The sequence below is a fragment of the Pseudopodoces humilis genome, chromosome 13 (assembly GCF_049639895.1).
Source record: "Pseudopodoces humilis isolate 2021_Gansu_Grassland_sample_001 chromosome 13, ASM4963989v1, whole genome shotgun sequence".
In the NCBI taxonomy this organism is placed as follows: Eukaryota; Metazoa; Chordata; class Aves; order Passeriformes; family Paridae; genus Pseudopodoces; species Pseudopodoces humilis.
Window position 1 is genome coordinate 182,699 of NC_142212.1, and position 26,448 is coordinate 209,146.

At 44.9% G+C, this 26,448-nt stretch overlaps 1 protein-coding gene across 9 annotated transcripts in view; it reads right to left on the reverse strand.

Moving 5' to 3' along the window:
• The window catches only part of IQSEC1 (IQ motif and Sec7 domain ArfGEF 1), a 297,837-nt gene that overhangs the window by 111,720 nt on the left and 159,669 nt on the right, over positions 1-26,448 (reverse strand). For 3 of the 9 annotated variants that reach the window (XM_088061635.1, XM_088061636.1, XM_088061639.1), the window contains one exon: positions 24,482-24,526. The exons of 5 other annotated variants lie outside the window; for them this stretch is intronic. In XM_088061635.1, coding sequence (XP_087917761.1) covers positions 24,482-24,526 — 45 coding nt within the window. Of the gene's footprint in view, positions 1-17,441; positions 17,464-24,481; positions 24,527-26,448 lie in introns of those variants that run through there. One more of the 9 variants, XM_088061643.1, reaches the window with a different exon arrangement.

A 26,448-nucleotide genomic window follows, 5' to 3' on the forward strand; every position in this document is an offset into this window, starting at 1 on the left:
TTTGCTTACTGCATGAATTTCTGCTGGTTTTATGATTACTGTCAAAGGAAATTATTAATAGGCAGATATTGCATCAAGGACAGCAAAACCACAGCAAGAATTAGAATTTATACTTATATAGCAAAATTAATTCCTCTTAGGAAAGGAATAAAACCCTTACCAGGCATTTAAGCAGAAAACCGTTTCCTAAAAATCATTTCACACCCCATGTTTTCATACTATGATCAATACCCAGCACAGATGTTAATGACATAATTCATAAGTTTTACATTGATCAGTACTTACCAATTCCTAAAACGTCATCTGACTCCTGGAAAAGGTATGATCTTGTTAAAACCAGATAAGCTCTGAGCTTTATGTTCTCTCTCTACCTAATTTGCTTTACAGTCCACTGTAAAGATAATTCTGTTGAAACTGAAGAGCAGGGAATGCTCCCATATAATTTATTTCTTTGTACATTCAGAACAAAAAGACCCAAGCTGATGGGCTGCTTCAGGAGTTAAAATATGTCAAAAATACAAACACAACTGAGTAATTGAAGGACAACAGCAGCAGCACCCGCACCCATTCAGAGCAAAGCCTGAATGCCAATTTCTAGCTCTGAGGAGACAAGGAGCAGCAGGAGCAGCAGTCGAAGCAGCATAAAACTCAAACTAATTCTGCCCCAAAAGCTGCCACATATACTTTTACCATATGCCTCACCTCCAGAGAGCATTAAAGTACAAAAAGCTGCCTTGAATAGCATGAAATTCCTCTACCACTAGACAAACAATTTTACCAGCTCAGTAACCCATGGTTCTGCTCCAACAAGCTCTTTGGAAAGGTCTGTGTAAATAAATAATATAACAGGCTTTTAACTTCTCTGGACTGCCCTGGATTAGCTTTCTGACTTCTAGGGTTTCTGTGCATGTCATTAGACCCTGCACCCTGCAAGCACAGAACCTTGGCAGAGTTCAGCCCAGGGCTGCTGAAAGTTTGAGCAAAACTTCGATGCAATAACTTTAATGCAAAGATATTTAAACTCAAAAGAGTGCTGGAAGTTAATTTAATTTTTAGCTACTTAGCTAAGCTGGCTTCTGGTCCTTTCATACCAGACCAGCTCAGTACACTCAGCCTTTCAATGAAGCAACAACAAAGCTTTGGAAATGCAGCTGGTGTGGGCAGTGACTGAAGGAGCTTCCAGCCCTTGCCCTGCTGCATCACTTCCACATTCCCAGAGTCATGGATTGGGTAGGGACCACTGGGGCTCAGCCAGTCCAACCTCCCTGCCCCAGAACATCTCCTGCAATTATCTGACCTGCCCTAAAACCCACACATGGAAGTTGCAGGAGCCCCCTGCAGCAGCAGTGCTGCACTGACAATGCCTGTTCAGGGCAATCACCCACACCTCGAGGAATCTGTGAGAAGAAACACGGAAATACCTGCAAATATTGCAAACTCTGCTGCTTTACACCAACCCTCAAGCAAGGATTAAATTGCAATCACCTGCTGTCTCTACCAGCCTTTTGCAAAATGCCTGTGCATTTTGAGCTTTTACCAATAATAATACAGAGTACAAGAAAAAAAGAACACACAGAGGTACAAAGCGGGAGCATTTTAATGAGCGGTCATAAAAAATAAAGAGGCAGAAGGAGCTGATGGGGTTCTGGCCCTCTGCTCTGAGAAGGCTGTAACCTGTAACCAGCTGAAGCTCACTGAACTTAAACCACAAACCTCTCATTTACATGAACAATCAGATTGAAATAATCCAGCCGTGTAAACACCCATCCCCCTGGCTGAACACAAGCAACATTTAAAGGCAGCTAAATGACTTTTTAAAAATAACAATTCAAAGCAGAACCAAGCAATGTAATTCCCCCATTGAACGAGCTGCTTCAGGTAGAGGAATTAATGCCGCAGCGATTCCCCCTGCAGCTTCCTGTGCACAGACCAGGCACAGCGGGGCAGATACTTGCCCAAATAATTTATTTTAGGATGCAAAATGCACGAGACACACTCACACACACCTAACACAGTGTTCTGAGGACACCAGCTTCATGCCAGCCTGGCCACGATTTGTTCCACTGGCACTGGGAGTGCATAAAACATTCACCAAGCAGCCAGGCTGAGCACATCTCCCATCAAAGCAAGGCTCTGGGATAATCACACCCCCACCACACTCAAACACAGGCTTTAGTCTTGCTTCCCACTGTAACAATACATAACAGATATTCTCCTTATCCAGACGAATTTTGCAAACATTAACCCTGGAGGTGCCAGGAGGAACAGCTGAGGTGGGTGTTGGAGTTGCCATTACAAGAGAAAACTGACAAGCACAAATTGAGTATCTGATTATCTACTGCATTATCTCTGGTCACGTTAGCTGCTGATGGTTGCCCATGAAATGCAGAACAAACTATGCCCAGCCCTGGCTCCCAGCCCACCCTTTTGCACTGATCCCAGTGTACTTTAGAGCAGTCTGAGTGCTCAGAACATTTATGAACATGCCCCTACCCAAGTTACACTAAATTTTATGTGCTCCAAGCTTCCAAATTTTATGAGCTCCATCCCGACCACCCAGCTCCATTAGCTGCCCAAATATCACCAAAGCCCAAAGGGGACCCTTTCACTGCTCAGGGTGTTGGTTTTCTTTGATGAAATCACTGCATTGTTCCGTCAGACTTCAGGGGAAAAAAAAAAAAAAAAAAAAAGGGAAAAAAAAAAAAAGCAGACAACTAAAAATAAAGTATGACCAAACCAAAGTGGAAAATGTTTGTAGCAGAAGGAAAATAAGGGAAGAAACTCCCAGACAACTCAGACTGAGGACTAATTCTTACTTTTTCCAGATGTGTGGAGCACAAAGAAGTAACTATTGACCGTTTTCTTCCATTACTTGCACTGGAACTTGAAGATGCAAGCTGAAAACTATGTGTTACAGTGCTATAAACCCTGTAATTTATTCTCCGTGGGCTGGGATGTGCTGATTCAGATGGCTCCAGCCTCCAACCACTAACCCCACTCTCAGAGGTGACTGGCACAGGGACATCATTAGGGATGAGCCATTCCCCATGCAGGATCTGCTCCCATCCCTCTCTAACACTTGTTCCTCTGCCTTAAAACTGCCAGGATCCTATAAACACAATGACGAACCTGAATGTATTGACAAACATTTTCCCAATTGTTTGTTTTCTATCCCCCACCATGGCGGGGTGGGGGGGGAGGGATCATTGAAGTGCAGCTTGAACAGAAATAAATGATGATGGATGCTTTCCCCAGTTCTGCTTCCAGGCTTTGCCAGGTCCCTGATTTTGGGGAAGTTTTCCACCTGCAAATATCACAAATGAAGATTCTCCAGCAGAGGAGAGCACTACTTTTTAATGCCATGGTGGCCTTCAGAGGGGTGGAAGGGCAGCATGACCCTCTGCACACGGACTGGGACAGTGACAGCGCAGAGGGAGAGGGAGCCATGAAGGGCTGCAGTGGCAGCACAGCCACTGCCACCCCCTGCACTTCCTCAGGGGCTAACACACACCCCTATTCCCATCCCAGAAACCTGAGAGACAATGCTCTGGGCAGGAACATTGAACAGCTTCGTGCACGTGGGGACTGCACCCCCCAAGGAGAGCCTGAACTCTGCAGTGTGGTATGGACCACTGCAGGGTAAGGGAAGGGACAATCATTCTGCATCCCACCAGTGCCAGGACAGGAATGACAACTATCCCCTTGGGAACACCAGCTCTGGCTGGGCACCGTCCTGGGGCTCGGGGATTACCCATGTCCTGTGCTGTGGGGGTCAGTCAGACCCTGCATCTCTTGGCCAGAGCAGCTGTGCCTGCCCCTGGATCCCTGGGAAGTGTCCAAGGCCGGGCTAGACAGGGCCTGGAGCAGCCTGGGATAGTGGAAGGTATCCCTGCCCATGGAATGGGATGGGATGAGATGGGTTTTAAGGGTCCCTTCCAGCACAGACCATTCTGAGATTCTCCCCTGCTGTGCCTTGGGAAATAACCTGGCAGTAGCGAGGCTTCCCTGGCTCAGAGAAATGAGCTCTGGAAGGACATAAGCTCCATGTTAAGTGCAACAAACTCTCCTTTGGCACAACAGCGAAGAAATCCCTTCATCTTTTTAACTTTTGCAATTGTGCTCTAGGAGCTAGCCAACAGCCCCCAGCAGAGAAAAAAGGCACCATTATTTTTAGGTGGTGCAGTGTATTTCCACACCACACTGTTCTGCTCTCTCCTAAGCTTATTCCAGCACCACCTACTATTCCCCTAGGCTAAAAACACTTTCCTCTGCACACATATTTCCCCCTGCAGACAGCCATGACCCCACAGGTTTGCGGCCTGGTCGTGCAGGCTCAAGCACACACACAGATGGGCCGAGCTCTGCCCACAGGCCACGCGGTCCCGCTAGAACAGGCAACAAAGACTCAGTCAAACGTGTTTTTCTAAAGCTGCTGCAGTCCAATGGAAACTAAAGTCTTATTTTCCTTTTGGAGTGGGGCTGTTTTCTCAGGCAGGCATAAATCCCCTCATTCATCAGGGCTGCAGAACAAGTGGCCCAGTGTAGTTGAGGCACTGACTGGTGCCCAGTGTGGGGGCACTGGGCTGGGCAGGGAGGCTCCCACCAGGGCAAGGCTACACCAAACTCACTCTGCTGCTCCAGAGCACAAGTGAGGCTGCTCACTGAAACCTCCAGCAAGGGCTGCACAGGCTCCAGATTCTCCCAGAAAAAGGAGAAGAGGCAGAGAGGGAGAAGGATGGGGATAGCCTCCCCCTGGTTGGATAAGTGAGCCCCAGCGGTTGCTGGAGTCTCACAAAACACAGGGAGAGTTTCAGGGTCTTTGAATTGTGTCAAAGAGCAACTTGGGGTGGTAGAAAACTTTTTCTACAAAGGAAAACTCTGTTTTTATTCTCTTTAACTTCTTGGTGTTGCTGCCAAAGAAAGATAGGATGTGTCAAAACAACCAAAAACATTCATTGAAATCCTCTTGTTACTCTGCATTTCACTGTTTGAAACGCAGTGAATGGTGAGAGCCACCAACAGCTTTATAAATAAACCCCGCTGTGAATAACTCAGCTAATATTCAGCCCACCCTACACAGCAGTAAGGTCATTGATGAAATAAAGAACTGGCTGTATACAGGACACAATTTGCATGTCAAATTTCAGGAAAATCACCACACCCGGGATCTCTGAGGAACTTTTAAAGTTTAGTCTTCATAGGATCATCCACCCTCAGGGCTGAGGGATTTGCACAGGACTTGTCTCCGGCAGTTCAAGCAGCACCAAGTTTGGGATGAACATCTGGGTTGTAAAGACTGCACTCGTGCTTCTTTCAGGCTTTCCCTCTGCTTCTGGTTCTAAACTCAGATCATAAATTAAGTAATTTTTATCTAAATCAAATCCTCTCTTGGGGATTATTGCCAGTTTCCATTATATTGGCTCTGCTGACAACTAAGGGATTTCTTAGCTTTATTTTAGTACCCTGATGATGAAAAGCCTTCTACAGTCTCATTCTGAGTGGTAATGAAAGTTCATGCAGGAATTCAGGTTTTCTAAACTATATCCTCAGCCCGGAATAATTATGCAGTGTGAAATGCAGTAATTACTTGGATTACATGACCTCTCCAGGGTAGCTGGCATGGCCAAAGGTACCACTTAACCCACACAGCTGTGTCCCACCAAGAAACTAAGGCCTGGGACTGGGTAACTGTTTAAAAATATATTTTAAAAATCGCTGTGAGGATGCACAATCATCAAGTGTCTCTCTCAACAACTCCACTCCTGGAATGAGCTCTGCTGGAATCCTCGGCAGCTGCTCTTGGCAGGAAGCAGTGTCCAACACCCCGAGGCTGTGCCCAGCCCAGCCCCTCCTTCAGTCCCTGTGTCTTCCCATGTGGGGTCACAGCACCACAGCACCCTGGAGACAACAGACACTGAATCCAGGGTTTCATCCTGCCCTAAAAGCCACCTTCTTTTCACCCCCTTTCCTCACAAATGACGCATGCAGAGCGCCAAGAACAACTGCTCAATCTCTGGATTTGGGAGATAGGACAAACAGAAAATTACAACAGGCAAGCATTCAGAAGAAAAGCAGAATTTTTCAGTTTCCACTCTCCAAAATGAGGTTTCTTTCATATTCCTATTTTCTCCTGCTCGTAAATGAGACAGAAAACTCCATGTTCCTGGAAGATTTTTTTTTTGCAGTAACCCTGTTAAAGAAAATGTCTTTTTTGCATGTTCAGTACAAAGCTGAGAAAGAAGACTCTATCCCAACAACCCTCCCAGGCTGCTGAGATTTGACTCTGCAGGGAGCAGGAGCCCAGCAGCAGCAGCACAGGCAAGCTCCAACACAGGCACCTTTTAGCCTCACAAAACAAAGTTTTATAAATCCCCCCCATACCTGATCGTCCTGACAGAAATGCAGTATTTCCACATCAGGTTCCACATGGCACTGCCATCCCCCTTCATGACCTTCCCCAGAGTGTTTCCAAAGGGAGAAGAATTCCAAGCAAGCCCAGGACAAGGCAGCTCAGCAGCACAGGCAGAGTCAGTCCAAGTTTCAGGCAGCAGCCCAGCTCTGATTCACCAGTTCCAAGTGATTCCTCCGACCTCCACTCAAGTGAACTCCGAGGGATGGCAGCTTTCCCATCTGAAGTCTCAGGTTACTCCTTTCTTCATGATTTATAAGATTTGGTGTTTACATTATTTGCAAGCCAGAAGAGATTATTAGAGACTGTTCAGAAAGCTGTGTTACACTCGCTGCTCCAAGCTGCCAAGTCAGAAAACCCTATCTAGGCAGCACCTGCAGAAAGTTATTCCCATTTATTCCACTTCAAAAAGAACCCCCCAGCCTGGTAACACTGCCCTAGAAAATCCCTTATGAGACCTGTAAATGCTAACCCAGTACACACTCCATCAAATGCCTCGGGCTGGAGGAACCCTCAGCTGTTTGCAAAATTCTTTGTGTACTGTTAGAAACTTTCTGGTGCCAAAAAAAAGTAATGAGTCATTTTCCAAAGCTGGATTTGAAGGCATACGAAGAAGTCCTGGCTTTCAGTGGTGAGTATCAGCTACAACACTCGGCCTGGAAATCACAGCAACGATAAAATGGCAAGATCTGATTAAAAATAAACCCCAAAGCAACCAACCAACAAAAAAACCCAAGAAACCCCCAAATCAACAGCAACAAAAACCCCAGATGGATTATGTATGTGGAATTATTTTGCTCTGCTGAATAAGTTTAAACAAACAGCATTTATTGCTAAAAGTTTCAATGAACTGAAGCCCCAGCATGTACTCACATGGCAAAAACTTTAGAAAAAACTATTGTTATTGTTGTTGTAGAGATGAGCCCTTTAAATCGTGCCTGGGCATCTCCAAGACCACCCTGAAAGTCAGAGTTTTTGCTCTGACAGATGAAAGTTCCCCCATCCTTTGCTCAGCCCACACTCCCTTCTCTGCATCATTATCAGGGGCCCTTCTGGACCAGGGACATCAGATACATGTTTACATTATCAAACTTAATTAAGCAAGAAACCAAGTTCACTCTGTTTCTTCCCAGAGCAAAATCATTCCGTGATTAACTGTCTGTTTGCTGTTACATAATTCCACTTTCTCTAAGGCAGTTTTGTCCAGGGTCTCGTGACTGTTCCCACTGAAATACATTCTGCTTTGGGAGTTCCTGATAATTTTTCCTGGAGCAAGCTATTGATGGCTCATTAAGAAAAGTCATACCAAGTTCCATAGCACACTACATTTAAATCAGCTGGCTTAATGAAGGAAAATTACATTAGAAAACTTTTATACATCTGTTCCTAACTTAATCACAGAAATACATTTCAATGCTGGAAAAAGCTACATAAGTTCAGGCAGCCCAGCTGAACCTTGTCCCTTCACTCCCTAATTTCAGAGATGAAGTACCTACAGGAGAGATTTTCTGGTTTTTGTGCCCTATACACTTGCAAGATTTCATGTGGCATAAATAGACCCGTTATATAAAGAGTGTAAAAGCAGTAGTTACTTTTCTGTGCAGCACAGAGGTATCAAACAGCACCCTCAGTTGTGTCAGATCCCTCTCTTTGAGCTCAGTCCTGAGCCCTCAGTGTAATTGATGTATTTAGATTACACCCTCCTTGATTCCCCTGCAGTCCCAATATTTTGACAGCACAAGCATCTGCAGGAACAGTGGTTTTACCTGTCTCTAAAGACAGATTCAGTGGTGAGATCTATAAGACAGCAGAGTTTTCACCACCTCTTTCAACCATGTTTCTAAACTTTGTGTACAACCAGTGACCAAAGGAATTAAAATAACATGGGATCATCATGGGACAGAGGTGAGATGCTGCAGTGGGACTATTTTTTGATTTGATTCGGTTTTTAAATCATTGCTGCAGCATTTCCCATGAAAACCAGAACATCAAATAGTGTGGAGAATATTTCAGCTCCTGAGCTGAGTTTGTCTGCTGATTCCCTAGAAGACCTGGACAAATCCAAGTAGCTTCTCTTCTAAGCAAGCAGGGATTATGATTATGAATATTATGATTATTACTACTACTACTACTACTACTACTATTATTCTTCAGGAAATACATATCATTTAATACACATCCAGAAAATGCTGAACACTGCAAATCAGATCATGAGCTAATGTAAGTCATAGTTCAGTTCTGTGATTAGATCTCTGCTGTAAGAAAGTGCTGTTTATTCTGCTGTAAATATGAAGAAAAATTGGTGTGAGATGCTCCTTGGCATGCTATTTGAGGGGAATATTCAACCCCACAGCATCCTGCAGAGCCTGGGGAAGGCAGGGCCTGGCTGGATATGTCAGCAGCACCAAGGAATAGCTGCTGATTTTTGTGAAGAACTGGTGGTTAATCAAACATGATTCTGTTTCTCATGCTGGGCTGCCTTCTCTAAAAACAGCTCCTCTGGAGTATCATCACCTAGGAGGTAACAGAAGGGATGGCCAAGAGAAAGTGGACACATCAGCCAGAAAAATCTTACTGAGGAACAGAGGAGCTCTTCCAGGATCAGTGAGAGTGAGGCCCTTTTGTCTGGGCTGTTTACTTCCCTCCCCTTTGTTCCCAGCACATCACCATGCCCCAAACAAGGCACACACATCTCCATATCAAGTGATTTCACTGTTCTGAAGCCTTGTTTGCTTTCCCTTCAGGACAGCTAGGATGAGCCCCAGCACTGCAGGAGCCACTTGGTGCCTTGTCTGCCCTGGACATGGATTTTCAATTTTCTGAATCCATCACAAACTCTTGTCACCACTCTAGTGACACTGCTGTCCCACACTCACAAAGGGGCCCGTGGGCTGTTTGGATTTGCCTGTCTGGGTTGTTCCTCCCCTCTGGGTGTGGATGAGAACTTCATTACTTATCTCTTCCTCTCAGAACAGATTCCATTTGCAGCACATCACTGCACCCACCCCGAGCTCCCCGCACAGATTTACTTATTTGCTGATTTTTTTTCTCCCTGGAAACCTTTACTAGCTCTGCCCTGCTTGCAAGAACCCACAGCAGCTCTCCCTCTCTGCAGCTCTGTGTCTCTGGAACCATGACAGTGCCCCATGTAACACAAGCTCTTGAGTCCTCCCAACTTACAACAAGAAGGTGCAAGGAGAAGTTCTGCCTCCTTCCAAAATTTCTTCCCAATTCAGGACTGTTTTTTTCCAAACCCAAAATCACTAGTGGCCACACTAGATGCCTTGGACCTGCATGCTGCTGCCTGTAAGACAGTGGAGAAATTTTTTCCTTAACATCCAACCTAAAACCTCCCCTGGCGCAGCTTGAGGCCATTTCTGAGGAACGGGAGGCTTTTAATCTATTTTCTAATTTTCACACTGGAAACAAAGCTGCTGCAGGCAAAGACACCACAAGGGACTTCAATCACTCTAAGTATTTAAAAATGCTGGAGCTGAGATTCCTTTACAAGTTGTAGGTGGTGTGTTACTTTTAAATGCTTTTAATAGAAAGGCAGGACTTAATTGGGAGATGGAATCTTACACTCCATCACTCTCCCCCCTCTGGAGATCCATTCCCATTTGGCAGCAGAGCCTGCAGGATGATAAGCAGAGAGCTCAGTGGGTACAAGAAGAGAGGGGCCCAGAGAAAAGCAGCACCTAGGGCAATGGATCTGATTTGGTTTTGGCTGAAGCTGCAGGTTCTGGATATCTGCATTCCCTCACCCACGGTGTGTGAGGTGATTTGAGTGCTGCCCCTGCGCCCAGGCCCAGCCTAACTGAGCTCAGCACAACATCCTTGCCACAGGAAATGTGCCCTGCTGCAGACCTCAAGGGTGCAGAACACAATTTGCCTGTTTTTCTGAAGTTTCTACCGTAATGAAATGGTCCCAAACCAGGATTTGACATCATTCCTATCCTGATGTATGTTACATTTGTAGGTCATTTGACAAAAGGAAAATGTGACTGCTGGAGTCAGCCTCGTTTGGGTTGTCAGTGCAGTCCCAGACCTATTTTTAACTTAGGTAGCATTCCCCTTCTACAACAGCTTTTACCAATTAAGGATTGCAAGGAGTTGTACAAATAGATGGAGTTAAAATTTTTATCTGAAAAAGCTTTCTGGCTTTTTGGACAACTTGGAGCATCTTCAAACCTTCAACCCGCAACAAGCCAACGTTGTGACTTAGGAGGTTTTAATAAAATATCTTCACCACATATTTTCTTCCCAGCCTTCACTGCATTTTCTTCCATTCCCTTTGAAAGTTCCCTTGCTAATTTTTCACAAACATTCCAAAGGAAACACAAACCTCAGCATTTCCTGGGAGCTGACAGCAGTGACATGCCAGTCCTACTGGGGCACAAAGCCAGCCTGGACTTGGCATTTTGATAAAGGGCATCTCACCTCACCCCCAAAAGGCTGGAGATTTGAGATCCTTGGCAGAGCCCCTCCAGCACCCTCCAGGCTGCAGCTTCTGAGAGACTCCTGGGATGTCTTCAGGCCACCACCGGGCTCCCTGTGCTGTGACTCAGTCTTGGACAATGATCAAAGGGAGCTCAGAAAGCTTCCAATTCCCCTCTGCAGGGCACGGAGCCAGAGGCACAATTAAAATGTGGCTTCGCCAGGGGCTGCCCAGCAGCTGCATCCAAATACAGGAGAGACTGCAGAGGGAAAGAAAAGCTTGGCAAACTATATGCTCCAGGGATCCAGCTAAAGGGCAGGAAACCCCAGCACCCCAGTTCCAAAAAATCCCAACATCAGCCTTCAAAGCTGACTGTGAAAGGTTAAAATCTGTGCAAGAGTGAGGAATGGAGAACCTAAGGACTCACAGATGGTTCCTGGGTAAGAGGGAAGGGGGTGAAGAAATGGAAAGTTTCAGGATGCCTGGAGAGTTGATGTCATGAGGAGTGCAGAGAAGCTGGGGAAAGGTGGGAAAAGGCAGGGGAAAGGAGGGAAAGGGCAGGGGAAATGGCAAAGGAAAGGCATAGGTAAGGTGAGAAAGGTAGGGGAAAGGCAGGGAGGGAAAAGGCAGGGGAGAGGTAGGGGAAGGGTGGGAAAAGGCAGGGGAGAGGTAGGGGATAAGGCAGGAGAAAAGGCAGGGGAAAAGGCAGGCACACACACTAATGTAATATATGTTGGTATAATTCGCATTTTATTGTACACATATAAGTATAAAAGTATGTTTTATCTATAAAACACAAACAATTCGAGACTGCAAAAGCAGCTGCAGGAAACCCAGGAATTTGTAATTAACACAGCAATTAAGATAACACCGAGAAGAGATGGGTCCATCCAAGCAAGACAAACCTACTGACGACCCAGCGATTAATACCTGATACTGATCTAGTCGAAATCCTCAGGACCATACATCTCAATGTCCAATTCCTGAAAAACTACTCAATTCTCTTCCCTTCTCGGAAAACTCATCAACAGACCAGCAGCAGAAATATGAATATGTAAGAACACAAGAAAAAGAAAGAAACTGAAGCTGCATAGCCTCAGGCCGAAGAACCTGTATAAAACTCAGCACTCCGAAAGCCAGTTTGTGAACTTGGGGGAGCCAGTGCCACATGGGCTGGTTCAGAGCTCACCCAGCGCCGACCCCGGGCTCGACGCTGACTTTGATTGTGGCTGTTCCAAAATTCGATTTTACAAAATTTTCAATAAAATCCTTATTGATAAAATTTGGCTGACTTCATTTATAACACTAAGAACCGTCAGGTCTGAAATCCAGTTTAACCCAGTTCCAGCACTGTTCCAGGGAGAGGTATCCCAGCCCAAGAGATTCATGCTGGGTTTTGCTCAGTCATGGCCAAATCCCACTGCACACCTTGGTGAAAGCAGAGGTGAGCCAGGCAAACCAGGAGTGTGAACTTCAGGCATGCGAGCATTGAACATCTGCACAAAGCCTCTTTCAGACACAGAGAACCATTAATGACATTACAAGGAAGGCTTCCACCAGATTAGCAGCTATTTGGTGTATTTTCATTTAAATTCCTCAACTGGAATCACTTCCTAGAGCAGATGAATCCTCTGATGGCTTTTAAGGCATTCTGCTACTTTGTGCATTTATTTGAGGGTTTGCTCCTAATAATTTTCATGCTGACTGTGGGAATACTGTAATGTGTGCTGTTTGCAGGCTGTGCTTCCAGAGGTGGTGGATTTGGGAGGTGGGGGAAGCTCTCAGCTGCTCCGCAGCTGCAGCAGTCTCGCCCAAGGATCCTCTGGAGAGGGAGCTGCTCCACAGCCACATGACCCAGCCCTGCTCTGGATAAAGTCACTGTTAAGTGAAAGCAAACTATTTATTTCTACCAACATATATGGTGAACTCCAAACACAAGTTCAAGGCAAAGCTCCAGTAATTCTCCCCACCCGCTTTGGTTTTGTTTTGTTTAAGATGCTTCAAACGAGCTCAGTTTATGTGACGGCAAGGAGCTACACAAACCCACTGACATCACCGTCCAGCACTGCGCAAAAGCAGTTCCCTGGTTTCTGCATGAACCAGAACTCGATGGATTTTTCCCCTTACTCCCTGTTCCTGAGGTTTGGAATTAGTATGCAGACATCATCTCCAGGAACACAGGATGATAGGATCGTATATAAATTTTTCCCCCTTCATTAAATCTGTTCCTCAATAATGAATTTAATTACGTAGTGATCCAAGACCAGAGAGTTCTTTACGCCTTTTCTTATACTGCCTTTCTCTTAAAAGGGAGCAGCAGCACTGCCGTGTGCCAGTTACCCAACACATCTGAAGCCACCTCACACAACCCCAGAGCAGAGTCCACGCTGGCAACACCCGAAATGAGGAACAAAGCCTCTCAAAGCATATTCTTTTTAACAAAGAGTTGACCCAAAGGACAGCACTGACATAGATCATTTCCAGCCTGTGTGCTGTCCTTGAAACAGCATCTAAATTAAGGCTGGCAATTCCTTTCATGGCTTCAAATGCTACACATTTTGCTAGGATAAGAGTGGGAGATAGGATGAGCACAGAGCTGCAGGTGCCCTGCAGAGTGCAATATCAGAGTGGCTTTAAGGAGCTTCTGACACTCAGATACTCTGGTATTCCAGGGTGGCAGTAATAAGCTGCTCCTAACAAGCCAATTCATGAAAGCATTTTCATTTTTAATCAACACTGAAAGATCCTCATGGGAATGAAACATATACTAAAATACAGACTTATTTTGCCTAAAGATGGACTCAAGCACATGATTCAACCTATCCTGAAGCATGGTGCTGGAACTGTGAGTCCCAACTGAAGGGTGCAGAAACAATTCCAGCTAATCCCTGGCTTCAAAGAGCCAGCCACCTCTCACTTTGCTTATTCCACTGGGGTGGCTCATTACAAATGTCCCTAATTGTTCTGGAAGAGACTCATGCCACCTTTAGAGAGACCAAACTGATGAAAGAAAAATTGAAAATGACAAGAAATAATTTTAAAACTGTTTTGTTTGCCAAACAAGGAATTCCAACAAAACAGCCTTCACAAACTTGGCACTTGCTTCATGTTTTTTTAAATATTCCTGTTTTAGCCAGAAGAGACAAGACATTCTGGGAGGGAAAATCTACAGATATTACAGCTGCCCTCATTGCCAGTCACACATTTCCTCACCTTCTGCTTGATCTTTAATGCAATGCTAATGATAACAATTTCTAGCCTGGGCTATTATCCACCAGCTGGCAGCAGCACAGCATGAAGCTTTCCCCCCTGGCTAAGGAAAATCTTCACTTTCACATGCTAAACCTGGAGTCACATGGATTTATAATAATCCTGGAAGTTAAGCATGAGACGTTCATCCTGCAAAGCCCACAGAAACCTGACAGTGATTTGTTCCTCTTACACTTTAATCTGCCACAGAAACACATCTCAGCACCCTCCATGTTTGTATTTAGAGGGTACCAAAACCAGCCCTCAAGTGAGGGGTTCTGACCAAAATGCACTCGGTGTTATTGGCAACAGAGCACTAAAATCTCATTTTCATAAATCACTGAATTACCAAACACTTCTTGGAGCAGGTTTCTAACCCAGTCCCTCCATTTTGCTTTATGCAATTTGCTGACACTTGGATAAATCAGGCTGCTGGTTTATAAGCACATTACTGCAGCCATCAGCACCACTACCTTGCAGTAACTTTGTTTTGTGAATATACACGGGATGGGCAAAGTCCTGGTTACTGCAGGTGCTGTCAAATTCAAGGAAGAAAGTGTGGTTGGTGGATTTCTCCTAATTTCCCCTTCTCCTGGCTGTGTTGAGAGAATAAACTCCAGAGAAGCTCTCTGTACATCTGGTCTCAGACACTGTGGTGCCTGCCCTTACCTGGCATTTCTTTAGGGGTGCCACATGCCCATCCACATGGAGCTGGATTTTTTACCCAGTATACATAAATAAACTTGAAAACCTGTCCTAGTTTTCCTTTCTCCCATCACCCAGGCTCAGTGTTTCCTTGTGGTGCCCCAGCTGGCACTGCAGCCACAGCCATGGAGGAGGAATGGCTCATTTACCTTGTCTTCCATCTCTCTCAGCCCCGCAGCCCTGGGCAGTGGGGCCACCAACACGCCCTGCATGGAATTCTCTTAAAGCCCTTGGATTTCAGTTCCATGGAAGTGGACCCCAGAGCAAGATATAAAAATATAAAAAATTGGAATTGTCTAGGCCAGGCAGCAGACCCGGAATCACTGAATCATTAAGACTGGAAAAGCCCTCAAAGATCTGTCCAGCACTGTCAAGGTCACCCCTGCCCCATGTCTCCAAGTGCCACATCTGTGTGTTTTCTGAACATTTCCAGTGATGAGGACCCCATCACTGACCTCTTCCAATGCTTAAAGACTCCTTCCATGAAGAAATCTTCCCAACATCCAGCCTGAGCCTCTCCTGGCACAACTTGAAGCCATTCCTTGTCCTGTCCCTGTTCCCTCGGAGCAGAGCCCGACCCCACTCTACCCCCGGCTGTCCCCTCCTGGCAGGGAGTTGTGCAGAGCCAGAATGTCCCCACTGAGCCTCCTTTTCTAAAGGCTGAGCCCCTTTCCCAGGTCTCTCAGCCTCTCCTGAGGCTCCAGCCCCTTCCCCAGCTCTGTTCCCTTCTCTGGACATGAACACACAAGAATTCCTGGAATAATAAAAGCTGGAAAACACAGCTGGACATCCCACCATGGAGCAGCAAGTCACAGCTTCTGAAGCAACCAGGAACATTTTCCACAGCTCTGAGCACTGACTACAACTGAAAATCAGAGTCAGACAGTGCAGAAGGAAAGAGCATGGTCACTCCATGGAAATGTACCCAAATACTGTTTTGGTTATGTGTTACCTCATTTTATACATAAAAATAGGAAATATATACATGGGGAACACACAAAACCTTCCCATTGCCCCTGGGCTCTTTTTCAAGAGCATTTTAAACAATTTACTATCACTAATAAAAAGTAATTGAAAGTCTCCAGAAAGTTTTTTTTCTTTCTTTTCCAGAAGAACTTCCTTGCATTTATTCTGCAGCACCTGCTTTTCACGCTTGTTTGTGCTTCAACCAAGAAATTATTTTGTTTCAAACGTGAGGAAGTCTCAACTTTCCTTCAATTTTCTTCTTAAAAAGATGAGAACAAAGTGCCTCTATGTGATACCGAAGTGTTTAAGGCCTGGTTTAAGAGCTGCTCATGCAGACAGAAGATTCAAGCACACCCAGGTTTTGATGGCAAGTAAATTAACTCTGGAAGGAAATAAATGGGCAGCCCTATTGCAAGGGTTTCCATTAGGAGTAGTAGAATAACTCCTCAGTAACTCATTTGCCACAAAGCTGGGATTTCGCCAGGAATCCAAGACAGAAAGCTCGAGTTTAGTATTTATTTGTGTAAAAACAGTCTGGCTACAATTCTTATATTTTACATGGTTTCTCAGCAAGGAAAACATCACAATGGGCTGGGACTAGGTTGAGAATTTTTTGGCTTGGCAGTGGAATCTGTGAAAAGCAGCAAGGAGAGGAGAACAAAAGCTATCTTTTGAAACTTCCCAAGCCAATGGGCACAGATGAGGGTCCCCTGTTACTCAATGCAGGAAGTACAGGGCACCCCTGAAACCTTGAAAAAGATTGGAACAGTTCCCTTTTCCAGCCTTCAGTCACTGCATGAAAAATTCAACTGCAATTAGCATGTAGTACAAAGCACTTTCTGTAGGCTGACAATAGGTAGCCAGGGCAGAAAGTGTACGTAACAAGAACGGAATCCCATTTTAGAGAATCACATTGTTTTGTTCACGGTGAAGGGATCCCCACTTTCCCCCCAGCAAATTCAAACCCATCCAATTCCCTCTGCTCAGCAGTGTAAATCAAAAGCAAGGAAAATTAAGTTTAGATTTAAAAGCATCAGGGTAAGTTCAGAGACATGTTAAATAGAATTGCTTATTTTGCTGTTCCATTAAATAGGCAAGCTCAATGCATCTGACACCCAGACCTATTCTTTACCATCACCATTCACCATCAATCATTTAAGCTGGGTGTCAGACCTGCCTCAGTGAAGTGCCCACTGCTCTGAATGACTCTGATGTGCACTTTGTTCTGGGAGGGAAAGGAAAGATGAACTATTATATTGCTAAATATCTCAGGGAAATAAAGAGTCTTCTCTGCATTACATAAATTCCCATGACAGTTCAATTAATCTGCCAGTGTTGTGTACAGTGTGGACACTACAGCACGAACTACTGTGCCTAAGGATAAAATAGCAGGAAGAAAAACTCCTGAGTCTTAGCTGAGGTGATGTGACCTAAAGTAGAGGTTAAAACCAAACAGCACCTTCACATCTGCATGCAAAGACAACAGCAGCTGATAGTTAATGCAATTAAAAAAAAAAAAAAAAAGCAAAAAAAGCAGCTTTACAGTCTTTGTCACAAGTTCTCACTAACCGCACTAATTGCCTACCACTCCCTTCTCCCAGGGAGCAGAACAGCGGAGAAAAACCCTGGTGGCATCATGTGCTGAAGAGCATCTCAGAGTTAACGTTTTCTTACCTTTTATAGAAACCATGGAGAGGCTGGAGACATAAAAACTGCCAGTAATCCAAGCAGAAGGCCTTCAACTTCAGCATTTTCTAGCACTCCTGCCGCCGCGACCGCGGTCTGCAGCGGGCTTTTAGCGACACAAGACTTTTTTGTTGTGGTTTGAATGAGTGAAAGGCGGTGCGGCAGCCTCGTGTCCCTGCATCCCCGGGCTGTGGGATCGCCCCGGAGGCGACGGGCAGCCCCGCGCCCGGCTCAGCACCTGCAGCCCCGCTCATACAAAGGGGAGAGCGCACAAAGGACACCAATTGATGGGCGCTCTTTGATCCCGCTTACCGCTCACCTCTCCCAAAGCCCCAAGTCCTACCGGGATCACTGGTACTGCACAGAAATCCCACTTCTCCTTTCGCCTATTTTAGGCCATTCTGAAAGCCCCCTGGACAAACAGCGTGGATAAATTCCAGCTGCGGGCTTTGATGAAGCCTTGGAAAGCATCCTTAGAGCTCCCAGAACTTCGGAAAATGGAGGCAATTACCTCGATGGGCTCTGACACCACTGCCCGGTACCCAGAGCAGGGCTGTGTCTCAGCACACGGGGCTGCAGGCGTTTGCCCTTTTCCTTTTTTTTCCCCCCGTTAATCGGCTCCTCCTGTACCAGCACATCAGCTCCATTGTCTGCGGCACCTCGGGAACTGGGGGCTTCTCGTGAGGGGAGGGGAAAGGAGCAGAAAAAAGGAGAAGGAAAAAAAAAAGAAGAAGGCAGGAAGGAGCTCAGACCCTCCCGCTCACACAAGAGATTGTGCTTATCTGGTTCCCAGCGCGCTTTGCCAGGGAGCGCGGGGGGGAAGGATGAACCAGCCCCGAACCGCCGGGCGGCAGCGGGACAGCCCCCGAGGCACGGGCACGGACACGGACTGACGGACGGAGAGACAAAAGGACAGAGAAGGAGACAGACGGACAGCCAGGCAGACTGCCAGCGGGGACGGACAGCCCCTCCAGGGAATGCCGGCGGAGATCCCGGGGGATCCCACAGCCGCTCCGGAGCCATCCCCGAGCCGCAGGCAGGGAGCTGCTGGGGCTGGGCATGTTACAATTAGCAGCTTTTGCTGTCGAAACCTCTGCTAGGCACGATAAAAACGGGTTGCTTTTGTTCTGAGAAGACGAGCACAAGTTTTTAAAAATCTTTTACCCTGGCCCAATTCTACCGATTCCTTCTTTCCTCTCTATCCCAACGTGAACTGTCAAGGGTGAGAATCCTGGAATGCAATCACACAGGGCAGGGTTAGATTAGAGAATAGGTGGGAATTCCTCCCTTGGAGGGTGCGGAGGCTCTGGCACAGGGTGCCCAGAGAAGCTGTGTCTGTCCCTGGATCCCTGGAAGAGTCCGAGGCCAGGCTGGACATTGGTGCTTAGAGCCACCTGGAATAGTGGGAGGTGTCCAGGCCCACGGCAGGGCGATGGGAATGGGTTGGGCTTTAAGGTCCCTCCCAACTCCCATCAGTCTGGGATTCTGTAAATCTCCTGGGATGGAAGAGACCCGCGAGAATCATCCAGTCGAACCCTTGTCCCTGCACAGACACCCCAACTACCCCACCCTGCGCATCCCTGAGAGCTCCTGGAGCTCCGGCAGCCTCGGGGCCGTGCCCATTCCCTGGGGAGCCTGGACAGTGCCAGCAGCCTCTGGGCTAGAACCTTTCCCTGATTTACAGCTTGAGCCTGCCCTGGCCCAGCTCCAGATGGTCCCTGGTCAGACAGGAGAGATCTGTGCCCATCCCTCCCCTTCTCCAGTCTCACTGGATACTCTGAGTTAACAACGGCACAGAAGTGCTCCATTGCAACTAACAGGACTGGCACACAACTTCAACTGCAATTTATCTTTAAAAAAAAAAAAATCTAAAAAAATTTAAAATTTAAAAATGCTTTTAAATAAGAAGTGTCCTGATGGAGACCAATGCTTGTGTCCAGTTTGCTGCAAGTTCACTCTTCCAGCAACCACAATTCGGCTGTTTCTCATTTTGTTTAATTTCTGAAAATCACTCACAGTAAACATATAGGCTACAGCTTGCACTACTGTCAAACAGGTCTAGAGGAACTTAAAGAGTTCAACAGTCACAGCAACAAAACCAAAATCAGAATCTGACCAAATGCTTCAAAACTACTCTGGCACTTGGACAAGTGTTTAAAACAAAACCAACAACCAATCAACCAACAAACCCAAACAAACAAATAAACAAACCATGAAACACCCTCACAATCCTCTCCCCAAGAAGCCACAAGAATTTCAGCACTGTTTAAAAAATATGCAAAGAAAACCAAACCCCTAAGCCTCAACCTGAGGCTCTTTTCCATGTGGACCTATCCAGTTCCCCAAGTGCCTGGATAATAAGCTATATTTAGGCATCTCTATAAGCTATATTTAGGGGTTCTGATTTTACTCACTGTCATTGTGCAGTTACAGAAGTGCATTGCTTCTTCTTACAAAACTGCTTTTTGTAAGTTTAATTAAATGAAATTATAAATATATTTGACTAAAAACTGGCAGTTTCTTTAGTGAAGTAAAGAAATCAGTGGGTTATGCTTAAACAGGGTCACACTTTGTGTGGTATTTCCCTAAAAACACCTTGTACAGGACAGGACAGGTGGTGGGAATGACCAAATCATATGAAAAGCAACTTGCAGGGAAAAAATATGTTTGATTGGGGCCTCTTAAAAAATAATTTCTTGTGAAGATTCTCTTTCAATTACCCCTTTTTCCTTGTGCTGCCTGCACTTATTTGCTGGGATTTCTTTCAGAGCAGCACCAGAACTGGTGACTGCTAAGCAAACACAACTGGGTATCTGTGAGAAGCAACATCTACCCCCAACAATGCAAAACACTGCCCAAATCCAAGCCTATTTATCTTCCTGGACTCATATCCTTTGGGCTTCAATAGATTGGCAATTGTCAAGTCACTCATGCCATCATGGTGAGTATACTTAGATTTTCTTATCAAAACTCTTTCATCCCTGTTTTTCATCCCCTGTTTTCCAGGGTAGGTTAACCTGGGAGGAACTGAGGGAAGGCCCTGGAGACCCAGTGGCTGCTGGTGAGCCCCAGCCTCCTGGCACTGACTCCTGCCTTGGGTTCGGTAGTGCCAAGAGGGTAATGGAAAATCATTTTTCCTTTGTTTCCACAAAAAAAATCACAAGAAAAAATAAAAGAAAGATGAAAAAAATTGAGTTTTCCCTTTTGCAATATTTTTGTATCTGATTTTTTTTTACATTCCAAGAAAAAAAAGAAGGAAAAAACAAAAGAAAAAATGGCTACATCCCATAACCAAGGCCAGCTATTCACAGGATCAAGGAAAGAAGGGAAAACCAGCCCAAGACAAGTAAGCTCAGGAGATGCCAGCCAAAGACTTGATCCTGAAATGAGACTTTTCAGGAAACTTACCCTTTGTCTGTTCACATTGCAAAGCAATTTCTTTCTCAGCATCATATCTTTTCCAGAAAAAAAAAATCCTATTTATCACCTTAATTATCTATTTCTAAGGAGTGGGCTTGGAGCATAGGAGCCATGTACCCATGAATTTCCTGACAGCATCCAGCACTGATTATCCCACCCTTCATGCAGAGAAAATGCTAATGAGGACTTTTGCAAATGAAAAGCCCCATGCTCTCAACACGTTCTTCATTTTCACTTGTCTTCCAGAGGAAAACAACAAAGGAAATTAAGCTTCATCTCACGCTCAGCTGGGATATAGAATTGGTTCTTTCAAAAAGGCATTTACCAAAACCTTTGACTTTGAATTCCCAGGCCTAACACATGTAGGGATTTTTGGATGTGCTGCTGCTCCAACACTTAGAGCCGTGAGCAGTTTGCTGAGAATTTCTGCAGTCACTCAGAGTTCAGCCTCTGACAGGGCTTTCAAAAACAGCCACTAAAGAAAGGGCCAAGTGGAAATCAAACGTTGCACCACCTCCTTTTTTAGGGGTGGTTTTCCTGCCAACCCCTGGAGCTCTAAGGCTGAAGGAAAACAATCCACTGAGGGATAAAATAACCCCAGCATGAAGTCAGTGCCTGCTGGAGTTCCTGGTGTATTGCTTTCAAAAGTTGGGCAGACCAGGAAAATTTACTTGTCTGGTGACAATCTTTCACAAAATACTAATACTGAACTACTGCTAATAATTAGTTAAACTTTTAGAGTGATATGCCAGGAACATTCCTAAAAAATATTTAACTTCCCCAGAAAAACAGTGTATCCCCCTATTTAGGTGGAGCACAGAAATTGTAGTAGTTAAATTGTTTTTCACAAGTCTTTCAAGACCTCAGGATGAAATACTCGGCTGGCCACAAACAAAAAATTCATGGTAGCATGTATTGTGGAGTTCAGGAATTTCACAGGACCCAGACAGTGTGGATTCCATATTCATCCACAATACCCTGCACACATCATATTAAAAAGTGGGGGAGTACAGAGTAGGGGTACAAACCAAGGCTTTGCACAAGCAAAGAGATGCTGAACTTCTTCCTGGAAGGTTTGAGGTGCTTACAGGACACCACAGCACACAAAGCTCTGTGCACAGGGTAATGTGTGGCCACTGAAGTGCAGTGAGTGGCCTCCACATCAAAGCCGGGGGGGAAATTCCAGGGCTACTCAAAGAATAAGGTAAATTTTGATGTTCAAGGCTCTGGCAAACCAGATGTCCCTCCCTGCCCCTCACAGGCATTCCTGGGTACCATCCCCTGAGCATCCCTGCCCCACCAGGGCAGGTAGAAGAGGTCATACAGAGCCCTCAGGCTTGGGGACACCCTGGAGACACCCCAAGATGTTGGTGACAAGCACTGAAGAGATGCCCAGAGAGTCAGGACATAAATCAAGGTCTCTTCCTTCCATACTGACTTGAAGGGCAGCTCTGCTGATTAAAAACCTTCCAGAAACGCAAAACAAAGTTCCTTGGCTTCAGAGAGCTCTCAGAGTTCTGCACTCCCCCACAGATGAATTCTAATCACCATTTGATCCTACCCTTTATTTTTGGTTATTAAGACACTCAACTGCCAAAGTATGACAAATCCACCCCAAATATCTGCAGAGCTCAAACATTTAAATTTCCAGCTCATTTGGAACTGGCCTGGCAATTCAACCTTCCATAAGGGCCATATTAAAATTTAGATACTAGGAAACAAAATATTTTCAGATGCCAGCTGAAAGCTGACAGAGGCCAACTCAAAATATCCAGAATAAATCCTGTGCAGGCTATGAAAGAAATTGTGCCAGCCAATATATACACACACATAAAATATCCCAATTTTTACATATTTTCCTCTTTATAATGGACATAAGCAATTTTTTCACATTAATCTTTACCCTTTCCAGCAGTGAGTGGTTCACTAAGGAGAAATGTCCTTTTTGATGGGAACAGGAAATTTGTGAGCAAAATACGAAAAGAGTACCCTGACTAGGAAATACTTGACAGGACACTGGGTGGGGCCATGTTAATTGGTACATCCCTTTTCTGGGTTGTTCAAAGGCCAATTTGCTCAACGGGTTCATGAGAACACATCCAGTAACAAGAAGTCTTCCATTATCTTCATCATACTTAAAAAATAATGGCCTCAATTCTGTCTACAGCTCCAGAACAGGCTTATTTGACCTGCTGAAGTGGGCTAGGTATCACATGCTCTTCCCTCTATAACTATCTAACACTAAGAAAAATTCAGTTTTATCTGATAAAATCTCAGCCATTTTCTTCAGTTTCCCCTCTGTGATTGTTTTGCTCCAGATTTTTTAAACTCCACCAAATTATTAATTTTGTAGTTAAAGAGTGGCATTTTCACATCCTTGTCTGGTAACCCCCAAGTATTATTTCAGCTCAGTCCTCAACATTCAGAAAGATTTACTGCATGCATCTAATTCTTCCATATTCCTCACTGATACCTCATCTGCCATGGAAAAAAATACTCAGTGGAAGAAAAAACATTGTAATAAAATCTATTTTGAGCCTGCAATAAAAGTGGCAGCAATACCTGTCTCTGGTAAATCACACACCAGCAACAGGATGCTCTTGTTAAAATAAATTTGCAGAGGAGCAGAGCAGGGGGAAGTTGGGATTGTTCCTGCATTGTCCTGCCACACAAAGGCCCACTATTCCCATCAAACTGGGAATGGGACTGAAGTGGGGACTGAATGTGCTCCAATGTTGCTGTGCTGAGGACAAAGGGAATATCACAGCAGAGGGGATGGCTGCTGGGAAATGGTAACAAGGAAAATGTTTCACTTTCAGAAGACTTTACACTGGATAACAATGGAAGATTAATTACAGAGGGGCTTAATTTGAATAAGGTTAAACACAAAAGCTCCCAGTTGTGTTCAAGCAAGGTTCAAATGACTTCATGTGGGAAAAAGCCACATCTTTGAACCAGAACATCTCCAGAGGAAGACTTGTATCAAACCCGTTTCCAGTTTGAGGGGGAGGGAATCTGTCCCAGCTTTACCAAAGGAAGTCTGTGCCTTTGATGCACTTTTCAGTGTGCAGGGATGAGAATAAAAGATGCAAGGTACCCATTTGATATGCAGAGTTAACAGGGCCAAGCATTGCTTTCTAAATGGAGTGATCAAAGTAAGATCCCAGTTCTGGCAGTGCCTCCTGTGACAGAGCTCTCTGAAGGGTAGGTGCTTTTATCAAAATGCTGAGCAACAGAAATATCAGTGGCATCTTCATGCAACTGTTCCCCCAAAGCAGCACAGACCTGCCAGAACAGGAGGAAATGCCAAATATTGGCAGCATGAAGGTTATGAAAGTCTGAGAGAGGTGGTTTGTACATAGGCATACCTTCTGTCGCTCCCTTTTGTGCTCCTTGGAGAACAAACCCAGGGTTTGAAGCTAAGACTGAATTTCAAGTTGGAAATCCTAGAAAATAGCAAATTATCCACTCTTGGGAATATCCAGCTATTGGGTCAGTGTCTTTGCTGGCTGTGCATTGCAAGATCAAGCTGTGATGTGCAGCTGGTGCAGAACAAGGCATTTCTGTCAGTTCAAACCTACAACTACCAGCTATGATTGCTACAGTACCTGAGTGGGTCAGTTGAGACACTGCTTCCTGTTTCCAGTGAGGTCCTGAGGTGACAGCAAAAGAATAAAATTATAAAGTATTAAAGTACAAACCAAAATTAAAAGCACGAACTATTCAAAAATTCTATGTCCTAAATATCAACGACTTTACACTCTCCTCCTTCTTACTGACATTGCAGAGTACTTAGCATGCCATTAAACATAAGAGTAAATAAAAAAACCCAAACAAAAAAACCCACCACCCTTTCCTAGATTAGAGAAGGGGGAATTAGAGAAACATTTGTCTGAATAAGTCACAACCTGATCAATTTTCAATATTATAAAAGCACTCCATCCTTCTGTATCTAAGTGAGCAACTTTTATACTCTGGGGCTTTCTGCTCTCTACTCAATAAAGGCAACTGTGGAGTTGTCTTGCAGAGCTATTGCAGCACAAAGTTCAGGTAATTGTAAGGACTGAGGAAGTTCTCTTAAGTATGTTGATTTTTGAGCAGCAATATTTAACATGCAGTGTGGTGTAATTACCCTTGCTCTCTCTGAGCATGACTCCAGATTTATTACAATTATATATTTTTTATATATATAATATATAATATATATTATATATATTTTAATATATATATATATATTATATAATAGAGAGATATATATATAATGGTTACTTGGACTCATCCATTTCTATCCCTTATACAAATGGCCATAGATCAGTCTTTGCTCACAGAGCTATAAACATGCACAGTAGAAGTTCATAAAATTCACATTAGAACTGCATTAATTATATTTACAGTGGTCATTCATAAATCAATGGCAAATCTTTACTTTGAATTTCAAGATTCCTAATTCATTTACAAAACTAAACAGGGTGGTGTGAAGGGAGGAGGCCATAAAAGCAGCAAGAATTATCTGTACAGAAATGGAAACAAACCATACTGTCCAAATAACTTTTAACTAAAGCGCTAAAGCTTTAAAATAGCTTTGGGGAGCTTATACCACCCTGTAATTTGTTTGCTTCCCCAGTTCAAGATCTGTGAAGAGTGCTGAATTTTGAGGGGGATGGCTCACATATGCCAGCTCTGTGGCTAGGCGTTGGTTTAACCATGGAAAAGAAAGGGTGAACTTCACTTATAATTCAGTTTCCTGCTTTCCTCCGTGTGCTGTGGAGGTACCAGCCTGCTCACTCAGCAGGGCTTTTGCCTTGCTTTTAACCCAGACTTGCAGAAAAAAATCTGCTCTGAGCGGTCTCGGCCCCTGGTGCTGTGAATAAATATTTCTCAGACGCTGTCTTTGTGCAGCAGGGATGTGCGGTGCATACAGAGGAGATGCTAATGAGCAGTGATTAGCCCCAACCCCAGCACACCTCTGATGACACTGAACACTCCTGACACAACCCCCAGGAGCAAGATTACAGCTTCATTAGGAATCCTGGTTCTCCTTCCTGAAGTCAGGCACCCCAGGTAGCACCCAGACCCCCAGTCAGGAGAGGCACATGTATTTCTATATATAAACTCACCTAGGAAAAGCACAGCTCTTAGCAAAAGTACCCCTCTTGGAGTCATAAACCAGGCTCATCAAGGCTGGGAAGGACCTCCAGGATGAGTCCAACCCTTACCCTGACACAGCCAGGTCCATCAAACTACATGCCCTCAGCACCACATCCAAGTGTTTTCTGAGCACTTCCAGGGCTGCTGATCCCAGCCCTGCCCTGGGCAGCCTGTGCCACTGCTTGCCAATCCTTTCAGGCAAGAAATATTTCCTAATATCCAATATCCAACTTCCCTGGTGCAAGTCTTATATGTTTTCTTAGCTGAAGGGCAGATATAGGAACAGTGGCAAAGACAGGAAAACCTTCTGGAGCTGATCTGGAGAAATTCCCTGGATGAGAAAGATCCCCACACTGTGGGGAGAAAGGTGGAAAACAAAAAGCCCTACAAAGGAGGGCTACACACCCAGAATTGTTATAGCCCAGCC